Below are 15,608 nucleotides of genomic sequence, written 5' to 3'. Positions count from 1 at the left end.
GCAAAAGGAAAAGGAGAAATTCCGCCTCAAAATAGAGAAGAATGGTGCAAAAAGTCTAAGGAAACTAGTTTTGTAAAACTTCATGTTGACGAAGGAATCGAATCGATGGCACGTGTAGAGAGAGAGAGAGAAGAATTCTCTCATCGGAGATTAGGAGCCGCCTCTGTTTCAGATCTGGAAATTGTGATGGCGGACGAGCCAGACACGCAAGCGAGTGGAGGAGTAGGTAGAGGCGAACGCCGAACACAAGGGGCTCTCTCTCCGTCTCTGGTGCCAATGATCACGCTGCCATTGCGATGCATCCCGTGAGGTTTATTTCGATCCTCGTGTGCAGGCCTTGCTCCTACGCTGGTTGAAGTCCATAGCTGGTGTCAAGTTGAGGTTTGTCTAGGGGAGAGGCCAGCCTATATGCACAGAGGACTCTGTCTCTCTCTCTGTGTGTCGCTCTTGGTACAATCGAAAATGGAATTGATTGGCATGATCAAGACATGACGATGAGGGAGAAAGAGGCGACGCTCACAGTTGGGCAAACAGATTGCGAAGGAAAGAGGACCAGGACGAGAGAGGAATAACATGAGCTACATGAGGGCTAGAGAGCTTATGTTCAATGCACGGCAAGGCGGGCATGGAGGAGGAGGAGGACGCAATGCGGTAAGGCGAGGAAGAAAACATGTGCATCGGCTCCAACTTAGCTCCCTGTTTCAAAAGTTAACGAGTTGAACGAATCTTCATGGGAAATTAATTAATGGATGCAAGAATAGAGTGAGTAGTAGGGAGAGGAAAGGGATCACTCAGTATGAACATGAAGTATGCCACAAGAAGATTTAGAAATTTTATCACGTAGGAAAGCGGAGTCTTTTTCAGTGTTTTTACTTGGTGAGCCAAAGGTCTTTTTTTAAAACAAGGCCAGGGGATTGATCCACTTGGCTCAATCCAGATCCTAGATCCCCCCATTATTACTTTCTCAGTGGTGACCATACAATCCTTTAAAATAAAAAAGAAAACAAAAACAGCGGGCTTTTCTCACTACGGGCAATCCGCAATGCTTTTTATCCGGGCTGCTATAAATAAATAAATAAAAAGAAAGTAAGCAATCGCAAGCCAGACAGAACCAGAACGAGAACGATGAAGTACAGATCATGACTGATCAAGTGAATGTCTTGATAAGGGAAAAGCAGCACTGCTCTTCAAGAGCTTTTCAACGGGTATGCTAGTCTGAATTGGAGAAGGAGGTGGTCGTACATGGCTTGATGGAGAAAGCCCTTGAGTTAGGGAGATCATAAAAAAAGCGAGCATGGTGGAAAGAGCAGAGGGATTCTAAAGTTAGGGCAAGCAATATTGTAGCTTGTTGAAGGCGTCGACAATAGAGAAAGTAGAGGAGCCTTGTCGACTACAAAGGCTAGCCGCTAAGTAAGGAAACCATTGACGATCAACAAGACAAAGTGCACGACATTGCAAGGGCAGCCGTTGACGAGCAGAGCACAGGGAAAGCTTGAAGGAAGCGAAGAGAACGAGAAGTTTTGAGTGAGCAGGAGAGAAAAGGGAGGCCTGACGCGTCGCTTACTGAAGAATTATGGTGAACAGATCGAAAGGCTCTTTTTCCGATATCTGAAGCAGCCACCCCATGGCAATTTACATGGTGAGCCCAAGGCTCTTTTTTCGATATCTGAACGCAGCAGCCATCGCATGGCATCATATTTAAATTTAAAGAAAAAAACATCACTGCCAAACTTCGCCGTGAAAAGCTACCAGGTGAATAAAATAAAAAGCACACTCTGCGTTACGTTGCGTTGCAGTCGCAGATCGTCAAGCTGAAGGGTACGTCGGATGCTTGCCAACGTGATGAGCAGTCCCAACGACAAGTCTACAGATAATTAGCAGCTGTTAGGGGGAGAAAGCATGGCCAACATGATGGAGAAGATAGGCGACAAGCTACATATGGGCGGCCACAAGAAGGAGGAGCCTCACACTGTAGGAGCGCCCATGCGCCTTAGTATGCAGCCCTGGCTATGGCGCCGCAAGACAGAGGTCTCTCTGTTCTAATGCTACTGAAACAAAAGACAATCAATGATCAATTTGGCCTAATCTGGAGTCGAATCACCAACACTCATTGCCTCCCCAAGCTGTTCAGGACATTTTTCTACTGATGCTATCAGGCTGTTGGTGATGCAGACGGTAAAGGCCGAAGAAATGGAACGAGTAAACGTCAAAGTGGAGATGAGGTAAGAGAAGCATAGCAGGATCGATCACACCAAAGCTTCTGATGGTTATCCTCAAGTAATTATAAGCAAGTGGCTTCAGTGCTAGCTGCTTGCACTTTTAGCAAAGTGTGTGAGGGGATTAGTGGCAGACAGCTCAATGTCGAGGGAAAGGCATTGGGAAATATTTCCATTAGTGCAAGTCATGGTCTGATGAGTCGTTGGCTTCAGTCGCACTCTTCGTCCAACTCTGCTGATAGCCTATCTGAAACTTTGATGAGGCAAGCATTTTGGAACAATCTGCAGACAAACAGAAACATCTCTCATGACCAATTCAACGCAGAACATGGTGTCCGCGAGAGTTGGTTAATGTGTAGCTCCAAGGAGATGCAACAGCATTGCAGTGGAAGTCAAGTAGTAAATCATGCAGGTGCCTACGCTGCTGATCAAGATCAAAAGAATAGTCAAAGAGCAGAAGCAGAAGTTAATACTTTTTTCCACACAAGGAGAATTGATGTTGAAGAAGCTGATGAACACAAACTGCGGAGTAATTGCATTTCTGGAGACAAGCATACCAATATGTCAATACCTATTAGCCTCCAGGAGCAGTTCACTGTTGTCCATTCAACAACTCGGTGGGATAGCAGAAACTCTATAGACAATATGGCCAATACTATCTATTAGCCTCCAGGAGAAGATCACTGCTGTCCATTCAACAACTTGATGGGATAGCAGAAACTCTATAGACAATATGGCCAATATTGCGGCTTGTAAAGAGCTTCTCTTGCTAATAACCATGATTCGATGGCGGACCCTATGAGCAAAGGTCCATTTACGCAGCAGCTATCGGATCAAGTCCAGATGGCTGCAGATGACAGACATCAGTTTGGTATTGTAGCCAACACAAACCCTTATTTTTCCTTGGGGCAATGATAATCTATTCACATCTTCTCAAAGGTCTTTTGTGCAATAGACGATTGAGGTACAAACCACATATAGCAAGCGCGACTCCAACTCGACAACACTGCAAGGTTCGTTTTTTGCATCCAATTTTCCACGCGCATGCGTTTGCTTGGCGCAACACATAAATGCTACAGGGCAGGGCACGGCTTCCATTTCTTATAATTTTCTGGAGAGACCACAGTGCCAACTCTCCACCATACTTTTGTATGGCACCTCTGTATGACGTGCACTGTATACTTTGCACTTTTAATCTATGACATTTCATTGCAAGACGATATGTTTAACTATTCACATTGCTTTTTTGTAGCTCGACTCAAAAATCAACCTATAGATTGGACAATCGAAAAGCAGCAGTACAACATTGCAGGTCAGTAAAGCACCTCATTTATTGTTGCAAGTCACTTATGCTTTATCTATTAGCTTGTTTTATAATTTTTTGCATCAAAAAAAGATATTTATTATAATTATAGAGGAGCTATCCATGTTATAAAGGCAGATATTATAATTATAGAGGAGCTATCCATGTTAATCCAAACAACATTTTAACTTATCGTAAGACAAAATGTTAATGTGACAAGGAATACATTGGCGATCCCTTGAACAACACATGTGTTCTCTTTCTCGGTGATCTTGCCTAACTACCCCCAGTTTGTAGTCACGCATGGAAGCTTTGTAACACATGCCATATCACAAGCTCGATCCACTTTCTACATGCAACTCTCTATAGGATGTCATGCTCTGTAAGACATGAAACGGACCCTGAATTGCTTCAGTTCTTGACCATTATTAGTGAAAGAAAACCAGTTGTAGATGAGATCAATTGTACCTTGCGTACATGTATTATAGATGAAGCACATATGCATGACTACATCAACAACTCTACTCCGATAATTTGTACTCACAGATGAGACTTCCAATACTATAAAAACCTGGCCTTGAATAAGTTGTACAAATCAAAATGACATTACAAAAATTGAAATAAAGACGAAGTGGGGTAACATAAATGTCCTTCAATAATGGCTCCTAGAGCCTAAGTTCAACGAGCTAGATTTGCTCGCAATGGGCATGTGATGCATGATCACTAAAAACACCGACTTGACAATCGGTGTGGCAAACGGTGCAACATGCGTTGTCGATGCCATAGCACAAAAGAAAGAAGGTGAGGTTACATGTATTGTTGTCCTGATTCATTGTACTCATAATAGCTACAAAAGAAGAAAGGAAAAACACAAATAACTACAAAAGAAGAAAGGCAAAACACTCTCAACATCCACCTTCTATGCTATCAGCCATTCGATGAAAATTTTCTTTTTGAAATACTTTCCGTTTACAAGAATTTACATGTGGCACGTATACTAGAAAAAAACATTCATCAGTAGACAATCTCGCTTGGATGTAATCTCAAGTGTAATTATCTTTATAATCTTGAATAATTGAGGCACTTAACTTTGTCTACTCCCATAAAGATTATTTCAAATGTATATCCCTTTCATGCAGTGCTGCCCTGGTCCAAATTAGTCATGCTCTTGTTTCCTTCAGTGCTAGATACTAAATGTCAATTTGCATATGCCCTAGTGTATTCTATAGATGTTATATAGCAAGGCCCACCAAGCAAGACTAGTTTTTTCATACATTGCATATCATGAGTTTATGTTCGAGAGGCACCCAATACCTAGCTAGATATGATTGAGGTAAGTCACAATGTGGAAATTATTATGAGAATTTGTCCAAAATTTCTTGCGATTGATCCGACGCTCCAAAACGCACGCATCGCCGATCAAGAGCCCTTGCCGTCGATTCCTCCACTCTCACCCTGTGTCATTTACGGACGAGGGGTGATGAGCCATTGCACTCTGTCAGCATGAGAGACAGAGAGTCTACCTTGTGATTGATCCGAAGCTCCAAAACGCACGCATCGCCAGCAAATCCAAGTTGGGCAAGTGGCTGACTGTGGCATGTAGAGAAAGCTATCATCGAATCTCTTATGCTCGAGAATTTTGCACTAAAAGACATGCGGCGTATCCAAAAAAGGGGGAGAAGCATGAAGTAGGGAAGACGATAGAGCTGATTCAAAGCAAAACGCGATCCGAAGAATGAACCAAGAGAGCAGATGATAAGAGAGCGCGCGCGCGAGCGAGAGAGAGAGGGAGAGATGGAGCACATGCGCAGCAGCAAGATGGACGCACGGGGATTGCCCCTAGTCGTTTTGCCATGGATAGAGCTTGGGCGCCTCAGGGAAAGGGAAAGATGGCAGGCCACCGGCATCGCGTTGCTGGAGCAGGCGGTGCGCAAGGAGATAGGCGCTCTGATGCGGGAGGCCAGCAGCCTCATTCCCACCCCTACCCTCGACACCCACCCCTCCGCTCGTCTCCGACCTGCCCCTCCTGCTCGCCAGGAATCCATCGACCTCAAGCAGCTCCTCACTACCCAGCTCAAGGCTTCTGACACCAACATAGCCTCCATTTTCTGTAAGTCTATTGAGAGAGAGAGAGAGAGAGAGAGAGAGAGAGATCCACAAGAAGATTTAGAAATTTTCTCATGTAGGAAAACGGAGTCTTTTCCAGTTTTTGAATAACATCATGAGCTTCTGTGAGGGAGGCACCGCATACCTAGCTAGGTATGATTGGGGGCAGGGGACCACCGGCCCTCCCACCGGGCCGGTGGTCCCCTGCCCCCAATCATACCTAGCTAGGTATGCAGTGCCTCCCTCACAGAAGCTCATGATGTTGAGGTAAGTCACAATGTGGGAATTATTGTGAGAATTTGTCCAAAACTTCTTTGAGAGAGAGAGAGAGAGAGAGAGTTTTGTGATAATTATAACTGTGTTTGTATTGTGTCATGAATTGTTCAATTTCTTTTTCGTATGAACTGATGAAACATTTGTGTACCCATTTGGTTCAATGCAGCACAATTTAAGCAATTTTTTCCGCCCATGAAGATAGAGGTCCCTTGATTGGACGAGATTCTAGCAATCATCGACAGGCTAAGCAGAATTTGTCCTGAAATAAACCTTGCTTATTATTGCACTGATTTGTAATTCTAATGTATTTCTTAATTGAAATATTGAAATATTGAAATATAGCCAATCAAAACTCAGGAGCAGATGTCCAGTTTGTTGATATTGTAAAGCTTCTAGGCTATGATATATATATCTTTGGGTATATAGGGAAGTATCTAATTTACTGTGAAAATCAGCTTCAAGGTTTATTGCTTGTGGTTCTAAAGGGTATCCATGAATTCTAAAACAATCTTGTTTGAGCTGTTCAAGTGAGTTGTTGTGTGAAGTAGGAGATTAATTCATGCCACATAGAAGCTCTCTCAAAAGGTGGTTGTTTGCATTATGCATCTTGTCAAATGTTATTAGCCATAGTTATGAATCAAAAGTTCTTATTCCATGTGTATAAGTATGCTGTTGGTGATAACATTACTTTGTTTTTCTTCGAAGCATTGACATATTAGGTATGTTGGTCATATTTAGTAGTCATTATAGTATTAATTGCCACAAACAAATGCGTGGAGTCCTTGTGAATACCATAGCATGTGAGCAACATAATTGATGATTATGTGTGCATGCACGCACACTCAACCGAACGTTGTGCACAATTTGAGAGAGCCAGAGAAGATGGGAGCATGTCCATGCGCACTCACAAAAGCAGTGTCCTATGCATACTACAAGAGAGAAGAGAGCTAAAGATTGACATTAGATATGGGGAAAGGCTACTCTCTCCACATAAATCTCTTAATAAATCTTTATGAGCTTGTTTACGAATTCCGTAAGTATTACAAGAATAAAGACAGTTTATCCGCGAGCATTTGATATCCACCATTAGATAGTCCAATGGTTATAATTGCTTTCAATTGTCAACCATACAACAAATATCTATTAATATACCAAAATTAGATACCAATATATACCTTCTCGTTAAAAAACAATTGTCATCATGTTATTATTTTGCAAGTCTTAACTTGTCAAAAATAGTGGTTAAAATCACACATTAGAAACATAATGTATCGAGATAAAATCTTATAAATTTAAACAATCTACTTTGCTCTTTTTGCCTTTAGTCATCCATATATTGTATATTTTAGTGTTTCATACTAAAAGAAGAATCAAAGACAATAGAAGAATAGATGTAGAAAACACTATAAATGTACACCATAAAGATCTGTAATGCTATGAATCAAAGTTACAATAGTAAAGCACACCCTTGAAGAAGGAGATTGAACCACTCGATCACCCCAGAGTTACCGTAGTTTGCATGTGTAGTAGCAATCACAATCTCGCTTGTAATTTCAAGTACAATCGTAGTAATAATCACAGTGATAATCTCAATCACATAAAACTCAAAAATGATAGAGTTAGAATTGGTTTGTGAGATATCAAAACATTCATCTTTGAAAGTTTAATAACTTTTGTGAGACAGTTCACAGACAAAATCATGATCCTTTCTATTCCTACTACATACGTTTTATTCATTATTTCGCTCATGTTGTTGCACCTCTTTACAATTTTACTAAGAAATAGGTCTTTTGTATGGGGGGCTAAGCAAAAAGAAGCTTTTGAAAAGCTTAAGTACCTTTTCACACATGTACCCATCTTCATTGTATCTAATCTCTGAAAACCATTTGAAGTGCCCTATGGTGCTTCAGACGATCGCATTGGCTCAGTTTTAAATCAAGAAGGCCACACAATATCTTATGAACTTAGACAACTTTGTGATGCGGAGCTTCATGCTTCCATCTATGAGAAGGAACTCGTGGCAGTTATTCATGCTCTCTCAGTTTGGGAACACTACCTTCTAGGAGCAGATTTTACGATCAAGATGGATCATCAAAGTCTTTGGTAATTTCTCTCTCAACATAAGTTGTCTAAAAAGCAAATGAGGTGGGCCAATTTTCTCTCCATGTTTCACTTCCAAATTCTACACACTTCTGGAAGTAAGAATGTGGTGGCAGATGCTCTCTCGCAACGGCCCCAAGTAAATGCTATAATGAGTATACATCATCAACACTTGGAATCTCTACTGGAAATGTACCCTTACGACCCTCACTCTAGAAACAGAGAGCGAGAGAAGAGATGACACCATATGGGGTCCCAAACCCCTCCCTCTCCAAGGACCCCCCTCTCTAGCAAGAGAGAGGTATTTGCTTTAGATTGCACAAAGTCTGGTACAATGCTTCTAGATGTTGTGGCACTTGACGACGACAATGTTGACGACAACGATGATGTCAATGCTGAAAACTGAAAATGATAGGTCATGCTGATGCTGTGGATCTGCTACCTACTGCGAGGCAAGGGCTGATCTACTACCACCACGGCCTACAAGGGCTGAGAATACAAAAATGTTATCTACTTAGGGCTAAAAATAGAAAACACTGGCTGATATGGGCTGAAAACTAAGCACTGGTAGATCTGTTATGATAGGTGAGATGATGTGAGGATCTGCTACTGGATGGGAGCGGTACGGTGAGGCTAGGGGCTGCTCTGAAAATTTTGGTCTTGCAAATGCAAAATGTTGATGGGCTGATGTTGAAAACGTTGAGTTCCTTGCGAGCAAAACGCTAGATCTGCTGAAATCATGAAGGTTCTTATGCTCTGCTCCTCTGCCTAGTAGCTGAAGCACTAGGGATGCTTATATAGGAAATTCATGTTGGGTCGAGCAATGCTCCCTACAGCCCCCGCAATTTGGAAAAAAAGTCACTTATTTAATAGATAAGTGAAAAATGGTGTACTTGGCAAAAAAGGTTCTATGCACTAGAAAATGCTTATGATGGGTATTGAGTGTAATGCTATTGATCATAGGTTGTGCAATCAAAGAGGATGCAGCTACTCTAAGTGCTTGGACATGCACGGCCTGCGTACAGGCTCACAAGGGTGCCAGAACACTTCCTAGGCTACATAAACCCTAGAAGTAGGAACAGCCTATCCGCATGCACATAGGGTTAGGCGTACACGTGACATCCTCCCCTTTTCAAGGTGAGGGACTAGTACCGAGCTGTATGGCGTCCGTAGAGTCCACCAACAACTCCTACGATCCTATGAAGCACTCTTAGCTGGCCCACTCTGCTGCGTGGTCTGCAATGCTTGCTTCGTTGGGCCGCGTCGAAAGCGACACATAATAATCTATTGCGGCTCTAATGCTATAACTTCTTCTATGGCCGCGGTCCACCTTCTTCAAGAAAATCCATCGAGGAATATCCCTAAAACTACTTAAAACACAAAACCATAAACATATATGTTCCATGTCAAGTGACTCGAAAAAGACTATTCTTCCTAAATGATTATAGATGAATCGTAAACGAACAATGTGGCCAAGTCCCAAACCATTCACCAAACACATGCCAAAAGTGAGATCAAAACTTGACTTTCCCGACCTAAAGCTATCAATTGTGGCAAGGCACAACAGAATTGTCAATGTTTGATGGAATTCCGTAATTTGCAGTGACTACTTTTTATGGCAGATTTCAGACCAGATGCTTTTCGAGTTGACTGGTTTTGAGCTTAATTGCTTTTGGGGCTCTACTTTTGGGGCATCCCTTGTAAGAATAAATAGACCCTTTTGGGCCTCACTCTTCAGAGCATCTGGACGCAGAGTCTGAGAGCAGAGGTCCCTCGGGTGTTGTTTTTTTCTCAAGCATTAATATAAAATAAATACCGAAAGGGGCGCTAGATTTTGGGGCCGATACCTCTGGGCACAGAACTACGTCGGACAGGACTAGAGGATAGACGATACGAATGCTGACGTGGACAAGCTGTATGATTTTTTTGTGATCTGCACTAACTGCTAACATGGCTGCCATACGGATTTTTGCATTATGCGTTGCAGCTGATGACATGGCAAGCTGTACAAAATTTCATAATTTGTGTTGGATGCTTTTTGGGTAGATTTTAAACAAGATGCTTTTTGGAATTGATTGCTTTTGAGTTAGATTGCTTTTGGGGCTTTGTGCATCCTTTGTAAGAATAAATAGGGGCCTAGACGCAAAGTCTAAGAGCAGAGGTTCCCTCGGGTGTTGTACTTTGCTCAAGCATTAATCTAAAAATAAATCCAAAAGGGGCACCAGATTTCAGGGTCAATATCTCTGGGCATGAAAGTCGGGCTGTGTCGACTCAAATTTTGAAGTTGTGAAGTAATTCAAGTGAGTATCTCGTGTGTTGTGCCAGATTTTCGACTTGGGGTGCCCAACTCTAACCTATGATTTCAAAATAACTCTAGAATGGCTTAAAAACACATGATTTGAACCTACTCGGTCGAAATTCATAAAACCCATTAATTTAAGCTTGAGATTCCGATGGAATCTACAAATTTGAGAGCAAAAGGGGTGCCTTGTCCCGATCAGCGCCTGCGACGACAGTGCTGGCTTGGTATCCTTGCCGTTCGTCGCCATCATTTGCTAGCGACCATCGCCATCGCGCCCTCCGTGCTCTGCTTTCGTTGCTCTACTACAGTAGGTCGCCATCTCGCAGAACCCTTCTCTCGCTCTCAGCAAGCACTCCCTCTGGTCCCGTTTTGCAGAAGATCGCCATCACAGAACCCTCCTACGCCATCTCGCAGAACCCTTCTCTCGCTCTCAGCAAGCACTCCCTCTGGTCCCGTTTTGCAGAAGATCGCCATCACAGAACCCTCCCATCGCTCTCAGCGAGAGGAGGGTTCAGCGAGCCATGCCAACACTCCCTCTGTCGTCCTGCAGACAATGGCAACACATTCTCTCTCTCTCTCTCTCTCTCTCTCTCTCTCTAGCCTGCTCGTCGTTGCCCTGCATGCAGCTCGTCTGCCTCCTCCTTGCATCTTTGCACGCTCCGTCGGGTCCATCCAGCTCCTGCAAGTAGCTTGGCCTTCCAGTCCACTCGTAAAACGGACAGAGATGTGTTGTGCATCACGAGCAATGAGGAGGGCACAGAGTTTGTTTTCGGCATCTCTCTTTGCATCCGTGGTGTCGGCATTTGTGCCTTTGCCAACTGTATTGGAGCGGATTCCTACGCGAGCCAGCTGGCCCTGTGCAGAATTACCCCTCCACCCCCACCTGTCTCTTGTCGTCGATTCCTCCCCCCACCCACCTCCCCGTGCCTGCATGCATCCAGTCTGCCTGAGAGAGAGAGAGAGAGAGAGAGAGAGAGAGATGCCTGCCTCCATGCGCTCAATTGGGAGAGCGAAAGAGAGTGCAAGCCATCTGCAGGCGATGCTCCTCATAAAAGCTCACTGGTCCTCCCTTTCCTCGTCCCGTCCGGCATAGCCTTCTCTTACGCCTCCTCCTGCCCCTCTTGCAATGCACAGCTTCAACAGAGACAGCCTTGCCTGACTGCAGATGCTCACCGCAACAATTCTAATGCATCTCCATTGCATCCTCCTTCCACTGCCTCTGCATCCTCTCGGTGGCACTCGTCCTTGGTTTTACCTTGCGACAGAGAGAGAGACCGGTAGACACCAAGAGAGAGAAATATCGCCAAAGTCTAGAGAGCGAGAGAGACACGTGATGGTGAAACACTTTTTCCTAACACTTTCTTCTATCCACCTAGTTCTACTTGTTCTCTCCTCTCCTCTCTCCTCCATGTGCCCCTTTCCCCTTTTTAACTTCGAGGAGATGGAAGCATCTGCGCTTGATTCCCCTTATTAAACCCTTATGCAAAATTGGTTGGGCCTACTCACTTTTAGAGCACCAAACAAGTATGAAAATCGTAGAAATAAAAAACGCTCAAGGAGAGAAATTTTTTCTGCATAATAAAGCAAACATTTTACTCATAAAAAAACTTCTTCAAATTCTCATTTGAAAGCGTATGAAACTTATCTGCAAAATAAGTACTCAACAAAGAGAAAAGAATTTAGGACAATTTTTAATCAAAATGAACTTTGCTTATGGACATTAAACATTGTAAAACATGATTCGAAACATTTACTCCATGAAGATATCAAAAAAGTGAGTTATCATACTACTCGGTCTACGCTGCTATTTAAGGGGAATCTTCCCAAATTCGGCCGCCCCTCTCTCTCCTCTCTCCTCCATCAATCCTCCCTTTGCGCCTTGCACACACACACACATAGACGCACGCGCACGCATTGGTCTGCTCTTCTGGCTCCCATGGCGGCATAAGCTAGATTGCTCCTTTCTCAAACAAGCCCATTCGCGTGCCCTGCACGGACCTCTACATCTCCACTATCACCTGAAGCATCCGAAGGCCCGCGGGATGCAAAACTCCAAAAGAGAGAGAGAGAGAGAGAGAGCCCTGAACATGGCCAACCCACTCCTTGGTTGCCAAAAGAATCCTCTTCTGGTTGCTTGCACTTCCTATCAGCAGCCTGGAGCTCGCCCTTGTCGCATTTGCGCTTCTACGAATACTGCAGTGATGCAACCTCTCTCTCTCTCTCATAACACACCTTGAGTAACTGTCCTCGTCGGATATTTCTCACGACGTTAAAGTTCTCGTCTTCTTCTCTCTCTCTCTCTCTCTACCACGTGCCCCCCCCCACCCCTCTTTTCCCTCAAACCCTTAAGAGCATCTACTCATATTCCCTTTAATTCACCCCAAACTAAAATTGGGCACTCCTACTAGCCTATTACGCACACCACTAGAATAAAGTATATGCCATATCTTGGTATATTAGGATATCATCGTTACAATCATCATTCAATATTTGAACTCCTAGTCCAAATTCATAATAGTATCATCATCATATCTTTATCATAAATCAAATCCAAATCTTAATCAATATAATACAAATACTTCTCATCACATACCCAATCATCATATATCCAAATTGACAAAATCATAATAGTAGTAGTGGTGGTTAGTGAATGCAATATGATTTTGTAATCAGTGTTACTTAAACTTACAAATCGACACCAATTAGGTATGCTACCTAAACAAACGACAAGAATCTATGTTGTCGAGAGACCAATCATGCATCTCGCTCGGCTATCAAATTTTGGACTTTTGTAACTACTTGTTACCAAGGACAAAGACATATCTCTGATACCACCACTATAAACAAATGCATGAAGTCCTTGCAAATACACAAAATAACATAGCATACGAGCAATATAATCAATAATCATGCATACTTGGTGAGTCATGTATATACACACACAATTAAATGTTGCATATAATCAGAGAGAGATAGACAGAAAAGAAGCGTGTGCATGTACACATGTCAGAGTGAAGTCCTATGCATATTGTGAGCAAGAAGAGGAGAGAGCAAAACATCAATAGCAAACAAGGGCAAAGCCTACTTCCCTCACATGGGTCTCTCAATAAACTCATGTGAACCCATTTAAAAATTTCAGAAGCCCTCCAAGAATAGAGAGAGAGAGAGAGAGAGAGAAAGAGAGTTTATCTTTCATGAGCATCTGATATCCACCATTAGATAATTTAATGATTTAAAAGTTGCTTCCCACTTGTCATCCATACAACAAATATCTATTAATACACAATAATGAAATACCGTTATGTTAATGGTTCTTCTCTATACCTCGTTGAAAGTATTTATGCATCTCTTGGGATGTCCTTGGTTATTATAATGAGGATATCAATTGAGGATACTATTTATGACACCTCTTCCTCTAACTTTATCTAGATTTTAGATTTTATATAGGGTGCAATCGCTCATTTTCTACCTTTGTGTAAATCAATCCATTCTTATGTTTGCTCAATTCTCCCATCACTAAGTGCATCAACTGGCTCATGATGTGGCTAATACTCATTTCCGTTTGCAATAGGCATATCTAAGATTGTATGTCATATATAATGAGCAACATAGGTTTGTTTTACTTTTAGTCTTGAGAAGGAGAGAGTAATCACAAAAGTTCACGTGATTGTCTTCATATAAACATGCAACGCTGACATTTTCAGTCATTATCTTTACTTGGTAGCCATATATGAGAGTAAAGCTTCATTTGGATTGCATAATTGAAGCTCAATCTTTGGCCCCACATTCCTATGACATTGATTTCTTACTCCTCGTGCTCATGTTTTAGGACATATCTCCTCAATGAATTGTATTTCTTCAATGAATCGTAGTGATAGTGTCTATTGTGGCTTCTCCCTCTCTAAGTGAATTTCTAAGTGAAGACATAATTATTTTTGTCACACTTGTGCATTCTCTAGACTTTCTTGCTTTTGTAATGTATTTTCTAGGCATACTTGTTGTGTGGAGCTGTGTGTCTGTGTGTGTGTGTACACGAGGGGGGTATGTCCAACATAGTAAATATACCATAAAAGAGCTAACATTTCTAAGACATACTTGACCAAAGATGAAGAAACAGATGTACAAAATCTTATGTGCTATGAATTTTTGTAAAATTTGTATTAAAATGGATGTATAGATTATCTTTTTTCTCCCTGTTGCTTTGAGCAATAAAAATATCCAAGCAATAAGAAAGGAGGGTCCTCATTGTTGGGATGCGGGCATTGTTACATCTCATTCGAAATCTTTCCATGTCATGTGGTTATGTGTAAGCCATGTAAACAAAACCCATGTGATTTGTGTAGCCACCACTGATAAATTCTTTAATTTCAATTTTTACATCAACCAAAAGTTTCATTTTGCATCATAGGCGGTTGTGGGTCTTAAGGGCGCAAACCGCTTACAAAGCCAACTCTCAACTATAGCACATGATACTTATCCAAAGCTAGCAAAGCCGTCAAAACCATTGATCAATAATTTTTTAGTATCAAATCACACAAAAACAGAGCTTTCTAAGCCTCGATATCTCCAACAAAATATCTTAACCAATGGCATTTCTTGAAGAAGCTAGTTTCGACAATATCTTCATAGCTCTAGCAAAATTTTGGTGTACTCTCCTTTTTGGTTTATTTTTGTGCATTGTTGTTGTGCTTGCATATTCGCACACCCACAATCCACCAAAATACACTAGAAAGGACTATGCTACTTGCATATTTTGTGCAATAGCAATGTTTTCAAGAAAAAGGTCGATAAAACATTTGCCTAAGAGTCTACAGAAAATTTTGGCCGAACTTATTAATTCAAAACTGCATGTAATAGCCATTGGCATCTTTAACACTATTCTCTCAATCAATTCATCATCTCCGATTCTACGGCTGAACAAGGCATGAATCGATCAAAAACACTAGAGCCAATACTTTTATTGGTTGTGTGCAGAGTGTTTCTTATGATCATTTTTATCACTCTATGATATTAAAAGTCTTGTCTAAGTAAGAAGGCTTTCATACACAATTACAACAACTTGTATAATTTTCTTGGAGAGATTTAATGGAACAAGTGAAATTTAGAAATATTGGAGTGAAGCTCATTATTTGGTGGCTTTTCCCAGCAAGAAACAAGGATCATTATTCAAAGAATTTTTCCAAAGCGGATAGTTGTTATCATTATTAAGTAAGTATTTGTGTTGGTAAGAACATTCTTATTGGAAACACTACTAAGGACATCAAATGTTATGCACACCCTGCCTATCAAGGCATCGTGTGCTATA

At 41.9% G+C, this 15,608-nt stretch overlaps 1 protein-coding gene and 1 pseudogene across 1 annotated transcript; both read left to right on the top strand.

The window, feature by feature from the left end:
- The first annotated feature begins 5,212 nt into the window (after positions 1–5,212).
- On the top strand, positions 5,213–6,322 carry LOC147456252 (uncharacterized). Its single transcript, XM_086515428.1, has 2 exons — positions 5,213–5,629; positions 6,068–6,322. Exons 1-2 carry the CDS (start codon positions 5,272–5,274, stop codon positions 6,112–6,114), a joined length of 405 nt encoding a protein of 134 aa, XP_086371554.1. The 5' UTR covers positions 5,213–5,271; the 3' UTR covers positions 6,115–6,322.
- A 3,858-nt stretch (positions 6,323–10,180) lies between these two features.
- LOC147456251 (uncharacterized) lies at positions 10,181–11,621 on the top strand (annotated as a pseudogene).
- Positions 11,622–15,608: the final 3,987 nt, after the last annotated feature.

This window comes from Adiantum capillus-veneris, chromosome 6 (assembly GCF_014529385.1).
Source record: "Adiantum capillus-veneris isolate H3 chromosome 6, ASM1452938v2, whole genome shotgun sequence".
NCBI lineage: Eukaryota > Viridiplantae > Streptophyta > Polypodiopsida > Polypodiales > Pteridaceae > Adiantum > Adiantum capillus-veneris.
The sequence above is the reverse complement of the archived record's forward strand: the minus strand, read 5'-3'. Positions and strand labels throughout refer to the sequence as shown.

Coding starts and splice junctions, on each gene's coding strand:
- LOC147456252 (XM_086515428.1), top strand. CDS start 5,272: ATGATAAGAGAGCGCGCGCGCGAGCGAGAGAGAGAGGGAGAGATGGAG. Junction 5,630..6,067: donor CAACATAGCCTCCATTTTCT/GTAAGTCTATTG, acceptor GGTTCAATGCAG/CACAATTTAAGCAATTTTTT.